This window comes from Marmota marmota, unplaced genomic scaffold, assembly GCF_001458135.2.
Source record: "Marmota marmota marmota unplaced genomic scaffold, marMar, whole genome shotgun sequence".
In the NCBI taxonomy this organism is placed as follows: Eukaryota; Metazoa; Chordata; class Mammalia; order Rodentia; family Sciuridae; genus Marmota; species Marmota marmota.
Window position 1 is genome coordinate 2,596,698 of NW_026000052.1, and position 15,837 is coordinate 2,612,534.

The following is a 15,837-nucleotide window of genomic DNA, read 5'->3' on the forward strand; positions in this document are numbered from 1 at the left end:
GAGATTCCTGATTGGTTGACTGATGTATCTAGTTTATGCTAATTAGATAAGCTGTGTGGAATGTATAAATACTGCTCCTGTCCTGCAATAAACGGCTCCTACTCCTGCTGTATCAACGTTCACAAGTTGTTCGTCACCCTCCGCTTATTTTGCCCAGCCAGCCGGGCTGCGGCAGCTGAGATCCCCAAGAAGGCACCCAATCTTCCCCAATGCTTCTGTTAGGGCAGGGCTGTCTCCCACCCGAGAGGCCCGGCACCCTCCAGGCAGAGGTGACAAAGTCAGAGCCATCACCAGAAGTGGTCCAATGAAAGCCAAGCCAAAGGGCTAAGTCCCACTGCCGTCATTAAATGAGGTATAGATACGAGCTCAGTAAGAGCGCCAGGCCACACAGCGCACTCCTAGTGATGCGGAGCCTGACCGTCAAGGGGAGACATCTAAACACAGACCTTGAGGAAAACCTCATTCACTCCAGCTCCGGAGAGTCAGAACTTGACACCACTCAGCAGGGGGCAGGGAGTGTTCCTCTGCCCTGGGCACCGGCAGGCAGAGCAGGATCTGGGCTGTGGCGGGTCTACACAGGATTCCAGGTCCCTGAGCACACCAGGCCTTGTCAGGGCCTCTGTCGGCGTCCTCCTCAAAGTCGCCCGCTGCCACCAGACCTCAGTGTAGTGCGGGTGGCTCTGGAGCCGAGCCTCCACCCGGCGTCCTGGCCGGCACCCCCCTCCCACCTCACCTGCCGGCCAGGCTCGGCCAAGGCTCACTCTGCCTTCTCCTTACCTTGTCTCCATCTTCTCCAGGGGGACCCACAGGGCCAGCAGGACCAGGAAGCCCCACAGGACCCTGGAGACCGTCTCGGCCAGCTGGGCCTTGCGGCCCTTTCTCACCCTGGAGAGGACAGAAGATCCCTGTCACTTGTGGTTTCCTCACAGCAGCATCTGCAGCAGCTCCTCACCCCAGAGAGGGAGGCCTGTGGGCCAGACGCGGGTGCTCTGGGCGAGCGGCTGTCACGGCAGTCCTAACAGGCCACCAGGGACACGGACAGCTGCGGAATCACTTCCTTACCCACATACATCCTAGGGAGGCCGACCCGTTACAGACGAGGAAACTGAGGCTAGTGAGCAGCAGAGTCAGCTTTCAGACCCAGCCCACCACGTCCTGAGCCTGCGTGACCAGTCCAGCTCTCTCGAGCAGGAGCCAAGCTTCGGGACCAGCAGGAGGACAGCCTGCACTTCAGCCCCCACCAGCTTTATCACTCTTTGGCTTCTTTGTGAACACCCACCTGCACGCGCGCGCACACACACACACACACACGTGCAGTCGCACAGCATGAATATGCACACATGCACCACTAACATGCATGCACACCCATGAGCCACTCACACACACAGAACACACATGCACACACATAACAAGGACACAGCTGTGCACGCCTCACAGGACATGCACAATGTGAGGCACAGCTACGTGTGTGCACACCGTGTGCTCATGCACACACACACACGTGTGTGCGCACACAGACATGTTTTTACATGCAGGTACTTGACATGCACACACACCAGTCCCTGATCCTCCCTGTACACGTGGCTGATGGCTTTCCTCTCCTGGCCCTTGGTGACTCACATGATCCTCACCAAGCTCTTGCTGTGCCGTTTACCCAGCCACCTCATCTCTTTGAGTGACATGCATTTTCCCACCCCAGCCAGGACCCCTTTCTTCCAAGAGACATGAAGAAAGAGGCATGTGCCCTGGGGAGGGGACACAAGGAGAGCACGCACACGCGGCTCCATGTGGTTGGCAGGGCGCCTGCTCACTGGCCCACCCACCCCTTCCTGCCTCACCCTTGGCTCCTTACCCCTCATACTTGGTCCCTGACAATAAAACATCCACACCAAAGAAGCCAGAAATGCTGGGGCTGGGGGCCGGCTCCACGGAAGCCTGCCTGGGCAGCCTCTTGGGCAGGCAGTCAGGGGTGCTCCCACCTTCCAGTGACCTTTCCTCCTCGGGGAGCTATCGGGGACTGGTGGGCTTTTCCCTGCTCCGTGAAGCTCTTGCAAGGCTTCTGCTTAAATATTTACTCTCTCAAAACAATGAGCCAAGCCGTCCCCACCAGGGTCTGCGTGTGCTCCACATGCACAGGGGGCCAAAAAGGCTTCTGTTGTCTGGCATAGAATCCAGTTGGAAACGATCAGATGCCGTCAAAATTGCTCATCACGTGATGAGAGCCTTCTCCAGGGTGCAGATGTCCCCAGTGTGTTGACACGGGGGGCTTCCTGCTCAGGGCATGGAACGGACGGTTCTTCCTAGCCCTAAGCACTGAGAGCGGAGCAACAGGAGTCTCCTGGCTTACTCCTGTCCCCCAGCACACAGGCCTCAGCCATCGAAGATTCCCCCCAAGCCCAGGTTCCTCCTGAACCAGGAGGGGAAACTGAGAAGGCTGTCCCCTTGGCTGCACAGCTGTGGCAGGAATCTCATGGGTGGAACTGACCCCCCTCCACACAGCTGCCCCCTGGGAAGCTAGGAAGGAGTGTGGCCACTGAGCCCCTTCACAGAGACCAAGGTTTGGGTGGCCAGACCCCGCCCCCTGCTCCTGCGGTTTCTCAGTGGCTACAGAACTCGGTTCACCAAGAGCTCGGCCCACTGCGGGGGCAGAGGAGGCATCCGTCTTCCCCGGAGCCCCACCCTTCTTCGCCAGCTTCCCTCCACCTGTGCTGCCAGGTAAACCAAAGGAGCAGCAGCTTCCAGATATCCACCCTTGTCCTAAAAAGAGCAGCTGGGAGGTGGGCCCACAGGAAGGGCTGTCCCCTCAGCACACACATGGCCCAGGCTGGATGGGACCCCCACAGAGGACAGCCACCTCTCGCCCGCTCTGTCTGCACAAGCTGGGATGCTCATATGCAGGAGTGGACTGCGCACACGCTGCAGGGAACCCTCCTGTGGCACCCGGGGCACACACACCACTCTGTAGGATGGCACCCCTTCCTGCAAGCCCCAGGGATGTACCCCGGGGACACCACGGGGGAAGGACAGGCTGGGCCCTGAAGGGAGCCCAGCCACTCCAACGAGAGGCCTCTGATCCGAGGCAGTACTTACAGGAGCCCCTTTCTCTCCAGCTGGCCGGGGAGGACCCTGAGGCCCCGGTCTGCCTGGAATCCCGATGGGCCCAGCAGCACCCGCTGGACCTCTCTCCCCTGGAGATCCCTGGGGAGGGGCAGGAAAAGGGTTTCATTCAAAGGCTCCTGGACCACCCGGCCAAGAGTTCCTAAGGCACTCTCATCATGCCACCCGCCCTCACCAGAGCCCTCGGCTGAGAGCAGAGGGACCGTGGGCGAGCACCTCAGGGGCCACCTCGCCACGCTCTCTAGGACCACAACCTGTCACAGGTGGCATACTAATGCTGGGAGGGACCATCTTGTTCAAGAGGCAGCAGGCAGGAGCCATGACTGGCAGGCTGGGGACGGGCCTCTGCCTTTGCTGGGGGCTCACCTGGCCTCCGGTGGCCAGCTGCAGCAGGTGTCCTCAGAGTCCAAGAGACCATGCCCATCCCTCCCCTGCTAGCCCAGGTAGGGCCACCACAGGTGTGGGGCCTACTCCTGGCTCCCCAGGGATCCCCTGTCACTCAGGCCACCAGCCTGGGTACGTGGTCCACATCCTGGCCAAAGTCCCTCCGCTCCAGCACCCTCCCAGCTGTCACCTGTGCAATAAGTCTGGAGAAAGGTGACAGGGCAAGAGGCTGTGACTCACCGCAGGGCCTGGGGGGCCGGGGGGGCCTTCGCTGCCTTTCAGTCCAAGAGCTCCCTGCAAAGCAGTGGGAATGTGGGCAAAGGGCACCCAGGGAGAGCCCCCAGGGAGAGCCCCCAGGGTGGGCACTGTCCTGCTCCAACCCCACCTGGCCTCGTACTCACCACCGGACCAGGGAGCCCTCGGTCCCCAGGGAAGCCACGCAATCCTGGAGGGCCATCTTTCCCGGGGAGGCCAGCAGGGCCTGGGTCACCCTGAAAACAGAGCAAGGATAAGCTACCCTGGAACCCCAGACTGCAGCCCTCCTACTGCTGCAGATGCCCAGATCCCTCTCCTGGAGTCAGGCGGGGCCTCCACATCAGCGTCCACCTGGAATTTGGACGGTTTGGGGGCTTCCCTGGTCACCAGGCTTTCAGAGGAATTTCTTCCCTTTTGTTTGAATTTTCTCTGTTTTGTCTTGTGCTGGGGATTCAACCCCGGGACCTCGTGTGGCACTCCACCTGTCCAGGCCTGGAAGCTGCTACCCAGGCTGGCTCCACGTGGACCCAGGGAATGGAGCCACTCTGTGAGGCTGTCCCTGGGCTCCATGGAGGCCCAGTGGTCTTTCAGGGCCATGGGGAACCGAGCAGGAGCTGAGGTCAGCCACCTCTTCTAGTATTGGGGACTAGTGACCGAAGGGTGCTAAGGGATTTGTGGCTGACACTGTCAGAAGTACTGCCCTAGTGGACTGGCCACGGCCTCAGGACTGAAATCCTATGCTTTCTGAAGAGGCATGTCTGAGCCTGCCCTCTCCCGACAGAGACTACAGCTTGACGTCTTTCAGAATCCTCCCTGAGGTCCACACTTGGGCGCACAAGGATCTTCCCAAGCCATCGGTCAACTGCCCTTGGCCTGCTTTCCAGACTCGGTGAGCTGTGTGTGTCTGGAACAGATACCCTTCCCACCCCACTCCCCCGCTCGCTGTCTCTCATTCTCTGTCTCTGTCTTTCTCTCACACACACACACATGTACATACTTACTCAAGCATATACCCGTGTGTGTGTGTGTGTGTGTGTGTGTGTGTGTGTGGTTTTCTCAGTATTGCTGTATTTGCATTGCTTTCTATTCTCTAAGTTACTCTTGCATGTGATCACATAAGGGGCTGGAGAGGTTGTATCTTCTGTGTCCCTTATTGAGAAATTTATTTTCATGCTAACACAGAGCAAGCTACCACTACCAACTTGGGGTGCCCCGTGGAGGAGCTAATAAGGGGGACAGTGAGATCCAGCACCAGGAGCGAGGACAGAAACACATTAGTTTTTCGCCTTTTGAGTTTATTTTCAGCCTTTCGCAGTGGGAGATTCGTACAAGGATCTCTTTCTGCCAAATCTGTACAGGATTTGTGAAGTACGAGAGCTTTTCATCCATTTGGGGAGCGGGTGGCAGCTGGGGGCAGAGCTCTCGGCAGGCCTGCAGAAGTCTGATGCCCGTGTGCTGCTGCTCTTTATACTCCAGCCCCCAGGAGGCCAGCTCGGGCCCCGCTCAAGCCAAGCCCAGCGCGGCTGAATCCGAGGCTTGGGAGTGCACTGACATGAAGGGCATTTGGGAGATCACCCTCCCATCAGAAAGGAGCAAAGGAAACACAAAGTCCTAAAAGGCCCCTCAGGAAAGGGCCAGCCTGACATGAAGCTTCTAGAAACTCACCGTTGTCCCTTCTTTTCCAGCAAGGCCTGGGAGCCCCTGTTCACCAGGAGGACCAGGGGGCCCAGGGTGGCCACGCTCTCCCATCGGACCCGTTTCTCCCGTGGGACCCTAAGGGAAAACCAGTGAGCACCACAGATCGGTTTCAAGTGACCTGCAAAGGGGGAACTTCTCTTCCAGAATCCAAGGACAGTCCTGACTGCACAGGCAAAGACCAATAGCCAACCAACCCTACTCCTCTGCACTTCTTGTTTCAGCCAAAATGCAGCAGACCCAAGTGAGCTGGGTGGACACTGCTAAGCAGCCCACTGCCCGGCCCCAGGCACGCCAGCACTTCCTCCTGCCCCCAGGCCTCTCAAGAGGCCCAGTGGGGTGGACTTTCAGGATGTAATGGGAAACCAGCCGGGGGACATCCATGTCAGCCCCCGGGGAGAAAAGCCACAGGGGCCACAGCGACCGACCCCAGTGCCACGGCAGCAGCAGGCCAGCATCTTATTTCTCGCTACATTAGGCGTGAAGTTTCTATGAAGCAGGCTCCTGCTGCCATATTGCTGCCCAAAGCCACCGTTCTGGCTGGAAGCCACACCTTCATTGATGGGTCCCTACAGGGACCCAAGGTCTGTGGCGCTGGCAGGAGCCAGTGGCAGGATGTGGCTGCCTCAGGCACCCACGGAAGCACAAGTCGGCACAGCCGGCCCTGCACTGGGGAAAGCTGGGCTCCTGGGCTGGCCACGCTGGCTCTTCCTGCTGGACCCATGCTGCACACCCAGGAAACCTGGCTCTTTCTCTTGGGGTGTCTTCCTGTGTGGCAAATCTCTGGCTGTTAGCATGCACCCCAGGAATTCAGCTCCTCCCTTAGTGGCACGTTCGCCTTCAGAATCGGGGAGCTGACGCTGAGCCTGGGTTCTCCTCCCACACGGCTGGGGGACACCCGATACCCAGGACCAGGATGCTGTGTCTCACCTGAGGGCCGACCACACCGGGCGGGCCTGGAGGGCCAGTCTTGCCTTGGAAACCCTGTGGAGAGAGCGGGCAGCTGAGGCCACGTAAGCGCCCACCCCGCCGCCACTCCTGAGGACGCCCGCCCTCTCCCACCCGGTCCCCAGATGGCGGATGCTCCCCTCTTCACGGGAGACGGCCCATTTCTCTTGCTACACTTCCACGTGGCTATGAAGCCAGAGAAGCTGGTTCCGCACCGGGTTTTTGTGCTGAGAAATAGATTTTAAGCCATCGGTCTTTCTTATGTCACTAAGTGCTCATTTTCTGAGCCGACTTGGGAGCCAGGTCTGGGCTGTTCCTAGTTGATGATTTTGGGGGATTTTCCTGCTCTGGTCATCGATTCCTCTGGCGCACACCAGGGGACCCTCTGGCCAGCTCCTGGGTGTGTCTAGGACAGGTAGAGCCTGGCCCTACGGGCTTTGCCATCTGGCAGCGCACATGCGGGATTTTAACTGGATTCAGTGAGCACGTCCCATCTGTGCTGTGCTCGTGCCTAGGTGACGTCCTGGCTGGGCTTGGGGCATCCTCCGTGCTGCCCAACCTCTCCTTTGAAGGAAGAAGCTACCCTGAGACAACATAAGCTTGATTTCAGGTCACGTCAGCGGACTGAGGCAGGTGCGTTGGGACGTGCTGTTCTGCCCCAGGCCTCTTAGAAGGGACACTCTGGATCTGGGAGGGCAGTGGGTGGCTGTGAGGTCACAGAGAAGGCTGATGGGTGGGCACACACTACTCTGGGCGTGCTGCCTCTGGGTCAGGACGCCTGGCCACAACACTGGGGTCTCACACTGAGCCACTGGCCCACAGGGCACAAGGCACATTCAGGTTCTCTGCGAGTCCTCAGAGGACTCTCTTCTGGAAGGACAGCTCAGCTGCGGGCAAAGGCTAGAGCACTGCCCGAAGCCTGCACTTTCCAGGTCAGAAACAAGGGGTGATGGACAGGTCGAGGGGGAAGTGCCCAAGGAGGCAGCGGCCCTGGTGAAGTTGCTGATGCCAACGTTATTGGGAAAGGCAAGGAAGACGTCCTTTTGGCTCTCCAGTCATTCAGGGGACCCTCTATGGCCAACCAGGATGGAATCTGTCTCCAACCCCCTGCTGAGAAGTAGGCTTTTGGGCCAATCAGGAGCAGTGACGGCCACTGTTTTCATTAAAAAGTCAACCCCTCAGGAAGGACTGTGCTCAGGGGCATCTGGACCAGCCCACAGGAGACTCGACTGCCCAGGTAGGACACGGGGATGGGCACCCCTGCATCTGAGGAGGTGGCAGGCACCGAGGAGCTCTGGAGAGCACCTCCCCAGCAGAGGCAGCAGCTGAATTGTTTCGCAGGCTCTTTCCAAGACAAGACCGAGGAGGAAGAAGCACACAATGTGCACAGCCCTCTACCTCATCTCCTGGAAAGGCGTTCAAGAAAATGTGCAGAGCACGGGGGAAATGTTTTAATCTTTCTCGATAAACAAAAAAGCAAAGTCCTCTCCACTTCTCAGCCAGCATGGCAGCACAGACACTGCCAAGGTATGATAACGAGGTTTCATCGCGAGGCACCAGAGACAAAAGGGATCCTGTCTTGAAAGGCACACACCTGATGTGGCATTCGAAGACCTGTGCCACCCGGGGGCCAGCATCAGTGGTGGGGGACCACCAGAGCACCAGGCACCAGGAAATTGCAGAGGACAATGTGGCCTTGCTGCCCATCCCCGAGTGCCCTGCTCTCCCTGGTGGGAAAGGCCCCCTCTGCGCACTCTGTCCTCCAAGCTGGACAAGGTGGGCATACAGGGACGGCACACAGCACAGGGACAAGGAGCCATCGGCAGTGCAGACCTCAGCTGCTCAAAGCCTGGAGCCCCAAGGTCGCTGGTGTGGCCAAGGTCACAGGGGAGCCAGGATGTGCCTCCAATGAATGGGGACAGATCTCCGGTGGCTGATGGGGCCAGGAAATGGTCACATTTCTGATTAAGGCTTTTTCTCCCAGCTGCAAATGGTGAGCTCCATCACCCGAGGTGACACAGCCTGAAACAGGGAAGAGCAAGCCACGGGCGAGATGCCATCGCCACCGTGCACCCAGCCGAGCAACCAGGGGAGGCCAAACGTCCACCCAGGTGGGTGCCCGTCCAGAGACTGGAGGCGTCTTCCCGACCCCTGTCCCCTCGACCCCTGTCCCCCCCAGGTGAACATGGCTGGGGTAGGAGCGAGGCCGGCCGCCTTCTCTTCAAGTCTTGCAGCAGGAAGTAACTGGGCAACAAAGGAGAGCCTCCCCAAGCCCTTCTCCCGTGGGGACACGGGGGCTGCAGGTGCTGTCCCCTGTTATTCAGGGAGGCACAGGTCAGAGGCACAAGGCTCCAGGGGCCCTTCAGCCTCTGCTCAGGCCCCGATGGTCTGCAGTGTGGCCTCTGACCAGAGCTGCTACAACCAGCAACACGCCAGGACCTGTTTCAGGTGTCACGGGGCACACTGCTGGCCTGCTCACGTCCCCACAGCCTGACCCCAAGTCAGTGGCAGAGGGCGGGCCCTCGGGACGCCTATGGGAGGCTGGCTGGTTTTCCCAAGCCAGCGAGGTCCCCTCACCTGCACTGGGTAGTACCATACCCCCAACCTGCAGGAGGCCAGGCAACAGCCTTGACCCAGCACCCACATACTCACCGTCTCGCCTCTCTGTCCAGGGTGTCCAGGGAGCCCGTCCTTGCCTGGAGGGCCCTGAAGAAAGGAGAGGGGAAGGAAGTTTCATTCCAGTCTGAGAAACAGCCACACTCAATGGACCTATGGCCACACAAGCCAACGGAAAGTTCCATCTCACTTCCGTGGTCTCACTCGTGAGCTTCCTCTGAGAAAGGTCACTGTCCAAGTCACCAAGGCACCGAAAATAAGCACCTCAGAGAAGCCTGTCCCAGGTGCCATGACGGCACCTACCCATCACCTCACTGAATCCTCACTGCAGCCCAAGGGACAAGCAGTTATCCCCGTCCCCAGAGGGCACACGGGCAGGGAGAGGCGCATCGACTTCTGGAGGCCTGGCAGGCAGCTGGCCAGGTGGACTGGGAGCCAGGCCTGTCCAGCTGGAGGAGCTCCTTCCTGAGCACCCCAGCACCAGGCAGCGTCCCCGCTGCGCGACGCCCTTTCACGTTCCGGGGGATGAGGTGGAATACACTGACCGAGCTGCAAGACGAACCGGGGTCCCCAGAAAGCCATCCTGGAGTCTTCTCCCCAGAACCTGTGTGAGCCCCCTTGCAAACGGGGTCCGCCAGTATGACCCAGCCAAGCTGAGGCTGGGCAGGAGGGGTGGCCCTAAGCCCGAGGCTGGTGCCCTCAGAACGCAGACCCCAGACAGAACATGCTGGCATCTGGGCGACAGGCCTCCATAACGCTGCTCTCCAGGGAGGTGGGCGGGGCCAGGGGCCACCCACTGGTAGCCTTGGCCCAGGGGCTTGTCACCCTCCTGCCAACCCGGCCAGGGTCTGGCAGTGTCTTCCTACCCCCAACAAGCCCTAAAGGACAGACAAGGGCCCCAGGAAGCCTGCCCAGGTGGGGAGCTCTACTTACCGGAGGGCCCTTTGGTCCAGGGAATCCCGTGGGTCCTTGAGGTCCGTTGGGTCCCTGGGGAAAGAGAGTGGCCAATTTGAAAACAGAAGTCCTCGCCCAGCAGCCCACACCCTCACTGGACTCTGAGCACACCGCCCCTGCAGCCTTCTCCCGATTTATCCCGCTGTGGAAGGCCCAGCCAGGGATGCCAGGGGGCCAGTCGCAAAGCAATGTCCCAGGGCCCTTAGGGGCAAGACGGGGCCCAGGACCCCATTTCCTGTTGTCTCAACTACCTCAGGACCCCAATAGAGCTGAGTCTCTGAGCAACGGAAGGCCTCACCCCATCCCCAGCAGGGTCAGGGCACCTCCCCTCCTGGACTGCCGCAGCAGGGGTGCCAGGGGCTCTTGGGGCAGCTACCTTCCTGGAGGGGTTCCCCAGCCATGGGCAGGAAGCTTACCCGCTCACCAGGAGGGCCAGCCGGACCATCACCTCCAGAGCTGCCCTTGGGAAGGAGTCGGGAAGGGAGGGAGAGAGGCGTTGCTATGACGAGGGCTCGGATGGAGACCCTGGCCAGTGACATCACCGAACATGCACATCACACACTGGCTTGTCCTGGCCCTTAGCAGAGGGCAGAACAGCTCGGCACTGACCAACGTCTCCCGCAGCTTGCCTGTCCCCTGTGCGTGCAGTGGCAGCTGACATCTGCAGGGCTATGACCTTTCCAAAACAGTGTCCCACTCAGCCAAGAAAAACATCCAAAGCCACTGAGGACTGCACACAGGGACCTGCCTCAGGCCCCACCCCACAGGGAACCAGCTGCCTGAGGAGGGGATCCTTCTCATGGTGGAACAAGAGGTGCACCCAGGGCTCAGCATAAAGGAAGGCCAGTGGCCTCCTGGTCTGCCGGTGCTGCCCCTTGTCACCTGGAAGGCTTATCTCAGCAGGAATCCCCTTTGGAGTTCCTACTGGACAGGGCAGGGACAGCTTGCCATGCTGGGTTTGTCTTCAGAGTCACAGCCAGAGTTGCCTCCTAGGCAAGGAGGCTCAGTGTCCACCCACTGAGAAAGAACTTTCTAGTAAAAATCTCTTTGCAGCCTCAGACCCCTTTTCCACAGAAGAAACAAGGCCTGCTCACCAAAATTAGGCTGGTCTGTGATGGGCCTGGCTTCCAGGGACCCGAGTACCCACACGTGGGGACTGTCCTACCTCTGTCTGCCTAGGGACCTCGTCCCCTGAGCCACTTAGCCAGGCTGCTGGAGGGAGCTCCTCCTAACACAGGTCCAGGAAAGAAAGCTTCCCTCCTTGTCAGGGAAAGGCCACAGACAGCTGCCATGTGCATTCTGTCACCTCAGCCTTGCAACACGGGTTTTTGTGTAGTCACCAGAGAGGAACAAGGACATACCTTGGGGCCAGGCTTGCCCGTGATGCCCCGTGGGCCTCTTTCACCCCTCGGACCCTGGACAGATGGAGAAAAGAGAGGTAGGTCAGCTCAGATGTCCACAGAGAGGCCACCTTCCTTGTCCCCTGCCCCAGCCCCACACTTCGTTTCTCCAGGATGGCCCTCAGGCCACAGGGAGGTTACCGTTGGGCCTCGTGGTCCCCGGGGTCCAGGCTTTCCAGGTGTCCCCTAGAAGCAGAGAAGGGGCTGTCAGTCACTCTGCGCACACCCAGCTCTGCTCAGGAGCCCACCCTCCCCGGCATCCAGGGACCGAGTGACACGGCAGGGCCAGGAAGGGCGCGGCCTCCAGCCACCTGACCATCTTGGTTTGGACAGTTGGGATGGGGGCTTGCCCGAGGGAGGAGGGCATCACCCAGCGCCCGCGCCCTGCACGTGCCCACTGAGAGCTGGCTCCCGCCCCGCCTGATGGATGTTTACTACTTACCTGTTTCCTCTCCGCAAAGCTCCCCACCTCCCTCCTCCTTCCCTCTCAGTGTGTGTGTGTGTGTGTGGGGGGGGATCATTATTACAAAAAGAGAGAAGGAAGTCAGTCCCTTTCATACATAATTTACTTTTGCTAGTGTTAAGAATATTAGCCATTAAATTTTCAGAGGCTCCGCCGACGAGCAAACTTGCAATTTAACCCATAAATCACAGATCCAGGAGCCGTGGCTGCTCTCAGGATCCAGGCTCCTTTTCCTGTTGCTGTTTTGCATTTTCCAAACCACAGAATGCAAACGCACGGCATCTGTTTCTTGGCAGCGAAGATCTCAAGGCCTCCTGCCGCATGCAGGGTCGGGTCCCTCCCGGGGCCTGCTCTCTGCTCTGCTCGTGGTCTCCTCAGGACAGAGCCCAGGACAGGGCCATGCTGCCGAGGCCAAGGGACACATGTCTTCTCCCCACCTTCCGTCTGTCTGCTCTCAAGTCTCCCATTCGAAACACGTTTAGCGAGACCATTTATGATGCTGAGTTAATTATGCTCCTTTTTAACAGTGCACTCTGGTTCCAGGGCTTTAATTCCATGGCTGTGTCCTCTGGCTTCAAATAAATATTTGCAGATGAAAATCAGTGAACATCTGCGTCTTCCATGATGAACGCTGTCCTGAGTGGACGTCCTCGATCCACCCGAACACACCCTGCTGTGGCGGCTGTCCTCTGCGGTCAGGGCCCTCCCCTGCCCTCCCTCAACCCAACAGCAGGCCACGACCCGGATCTCCTTCTTCACCTCACGGCACATGTGGCTCCCTGACCCCACGGTGTCCGAGGCCCGGGCCGGACGGGGTCTCGGCCACAGCTCCTCTGGACTCAGGCAGCACCAGCTCACCAGCGCTCACTGTAAACCAACCCCAGCCAGGGTGCTGGTCCTGGGGGAAGCCACTGAACACAGCGTGACCCCCGGGTCTCCTTCACAAGCTGCCAAGTCCTCTTGTTCTTGCTGGGAAGGAACGGACAGTCCCAGAAGTGGCCCTACTGACGTTCTCTGCCGGATCCCAGGAACCAAGCCCAGGCAGGAGAAGCCCTGCGGTGGCAGGGGGTGTCCAAAAGGCTGCTCCCCACCCCCTGGTGGGGGCAGGCCATTGATGGGCCTCGCTTTGCTTCTGCTGGCTTCTGTGCCTGGCTGCAACCAGCTTGATGTCCCTGATGCTCTTCCTGTTTAACCACGCCCCCACTAAGGCCACGGAAGCCAGCCACCAGCTCTGCAGAAGCCAGGACAGACCTATTCAGGAGGCTCTCAGGTCAGAGGCAGACACAGAGAAGCCACAGGCTGTGCAGCACCCCAGCCCTGACCTAGAGGCCACCACCGAGCAGAATCTCTGAGCAAAAGAGCCTCCGGGACAGCACCATCCCCACAGCTCCCACTCCAGCCCTTGGGTCTCCTTCCCCAGCCCCTTCCCCACACTGGGATAGAGCTTCCCGGGAAAGCCTCCCTGTGGACCTGGTCGGCCCTGCAATGGGTGGCTGCCTGGGCCCAGCACATACCAGCTTCCTCTGTCTCCTCCCGCCTTCCACGGCCCTGACTGGCCCCTCTTCCGTCCCTCCTGCAGGTCATAGCAGGAGTGTCACCACCACTGTGAAGGCCCTCAGGTCTCAGAGTTACACTCTGGAGCACTGGGGCACCCAGTGCCTCCTTGACCCTCATCGTCCCTTGTCATCCCTGGGTGCCAGTCCTTGGGGGCTTTGCTCTGGGCAGCAGGGGTACATCTTGTGTGATCACCAAGTCCCCGGTGCCCAGCAGTGTCTGCATCTAGCAAGGACTTGAGAAACGTGTGCTGTTTAAGTGCCTCCGAGAGAAGCCGGTGTGACCGTGAAGTCCAGAGGCCGAGGGCAGAGCACCGACACCCGAGCCGGAGCTGTGACGGACGGCTCGGGTCACTGAGGCTCTGAGGACGGGCCAGCAGCAAGGGAGGCCTCAGTGCTGAACAAGAGAACACGGGCCCCCGGCCAGGACAGCTGGCCTCCAGCTCCTGCCAACACCGGGGAGGCCACCCCACCCAGCAGGCCAAGGAACCTGCCATCTTTGTCATCCCCCAAACCACCTGTCAAAAAGAAGGCCAGTACTGCAGACCTCTCTCTGCAGCAAGACTCCGCAGGTTTCCAGCAGGACGGCTACCTTCTGTGTCCTAGACAGGTGGTGCATGATGGGAAGGCAAAGTGGCAGGGACCCCGCTCCACGGACTCAGTTACCCTGTGCTCAAAAGTGCTCAAAGAAACAGATGGCCTCCACCTCTTGGCCTGACGTCTGTGTCATGAGCTGTGCCCAGGGCTGGAACAGCAATGGATAGAACATCCCTGATCAGGGCTGGACGTCCAGGTGCCACGCAGAGGCTGCGAGTGGCTCCCACCTGGGCTCAGGCATCGGTGCCTGGAGGTGCCTGGTAGGTCTTGGCATGACTCAGGCTTTCTGGTTTGTCTGGTGGCCCACGAGGCTGATGCTGTGGACATGGCCAGTGGGGGCCAGCGGGTACCCAGAGCAGCTGTCCAAACTCTCAGGGTCAGTGAGGGAGAGGCTGAGCTATGGGGGGCACGGCCTCAGCTGGCCCCATGTGGTCCTCCGTGGAAGGCTGTGGTGAGACCACAACACCAGCAGCTGGTGGTCACGTGCCCTCTCCTTAAGGTTCTCATTACTATAGTGTCACGTGGACAGTCCTGGCACGAGGGTCTACATCCTGCCATGCCAGTGTGTCCCACATTTAGGAGACCCAGGCCACTGTTCGCCATGGGCACCTCCATGTATTCCAAAGGACAGCCTTCCCCAAAGACACCACTCAGGCCGTCCTTAGAAGGAAAGATGACAGGTGACAGACAGGGGGATAAACAGACGGCAGGTGGGAAGACAGGTAAGTAGATGGCAGATACACAGACAGCAGGTGACAGACATGTGAACAGATGACCGAGAGGAAGACAGACAGACAGATGACAGGTGAACAGATGATAAACAGAAGACAGGTAGACAGTCGATGAAAGAAGGTACAAAGACAGACGATAAACAGATGACAGGTGACTGACGGGTGAGTGACAGATGCTACAGACAGGTAGATGATACACAGGAGGTGACGGACAGGTGGGCCGGCGGGCAGGTCTGCAGACCGCCGAGGCCTGGACAGAGGCTGTCCCCCCGCGCCAGCCCTGTCCTGCCCAGGAGGGTGCCCGCATTTCTCTGTGGCTGAGTGGCAGAGCATGCGTGCTCACTGTCACCTGCTCAGCCGCCCTGGGTCTTCCTCGGCCTTCGCCGGGACACAATTGCTCCACTCTCCCGGAGCCACACATGGATGGAGCCGCAGCCCACAGCTCTGTGCACGGGGACAGCTGGGTGGCAGCAGAGCTGGAGGAGCCTGCTCTGTGGACGCCCCACAGGCAGCTGCTCTGTCCCCGGCCTGCCTGTGGGCCAGGCAGCTCAGAGTGCCGGGGCCAAGATGACCAGGTGGCTCCTGCCTGCCCAACGGGTGATGCCCAGGCACCGTGGCTCCACCAAGGAGCATCCAGAGCGGCTCCTGCCAAGAAGGCTGGGCCAGTGGGGGCTCCACCTAAGGCTGGGGACAAGGCTCCCTAGCCCAGTCGCCACAAGGCCTTTGTTAGCCACCCACAGCAGGACGTCTCGGCACCCTGGGCGCATGTGCAGCCACAGCACACCAGGGAACAATGAACCTGGAGATTCGCACTGCAACCAGGTCCCAGAGGGGTGCCAGCCTAGCCAGGAGTTGGTGAGCACCCTGCCCTTAAAGCTGGCCTGGAGAGGGAACTCGGGCAGGAAGAGGGAACTGGGGCTGCCACGGGCATCGGCCTGAAGGCTCCCTCCCGGCACTCTCTCCGCTCCTGTCTTTGCCCCTGCCTATCACAGAGCTGCCACCCCGGCATCTGCAAGAGTCCCCAGCACTGAGAGTGGCCCGGGGCTCAAGACCAGCCGTCTGGAAAGTGGTTTGGGGATAGGATGGGGAGAAGTAGGCAGCCACTGGGCAACCGCCACACAGCA

The 15,837-nt window shown here is 59.8% G+C and overlaps 1 protein-coding gene across 1 annotated transcript in view; it reads right to left on the bottom strand.

Annotated features, from left to right (window-relative positions):
• Col5a1 (collagen type V alpha 1 chain) overlaps positions 1-15,837 on the bottom strand; it is a 191,169-nt gene that overhangs the window by 26,619 nt on the left and 148,713 nt on the right. Inside the window, 11 exon segments of the mRNA XM_048813424.1 lie at positions 778-885; positions 3,091-3,198; positions 3,742-3,795; positions 3,903-3,992; positions 5,422-5,529; positions 6,382-6,435; positions 9,052-9,105; positions 9,949-10,002; positions 10,386-10,430; positions 11,331-11,384; positions 11,511-11,555. Coding sequence (XP_048669381.1) covers positions 778-885; positions 3,091-3,198; positions 3,742-3,795; positions 3,903-3,992; positions 5,422-5,529; positions 6,382-6,435; positions 9,052-9,105; positions 9,949-10,002; positions 10,386-10,430; positions 11,331-11,384; positions 11,511-11,555 — 774 coding nt within the window.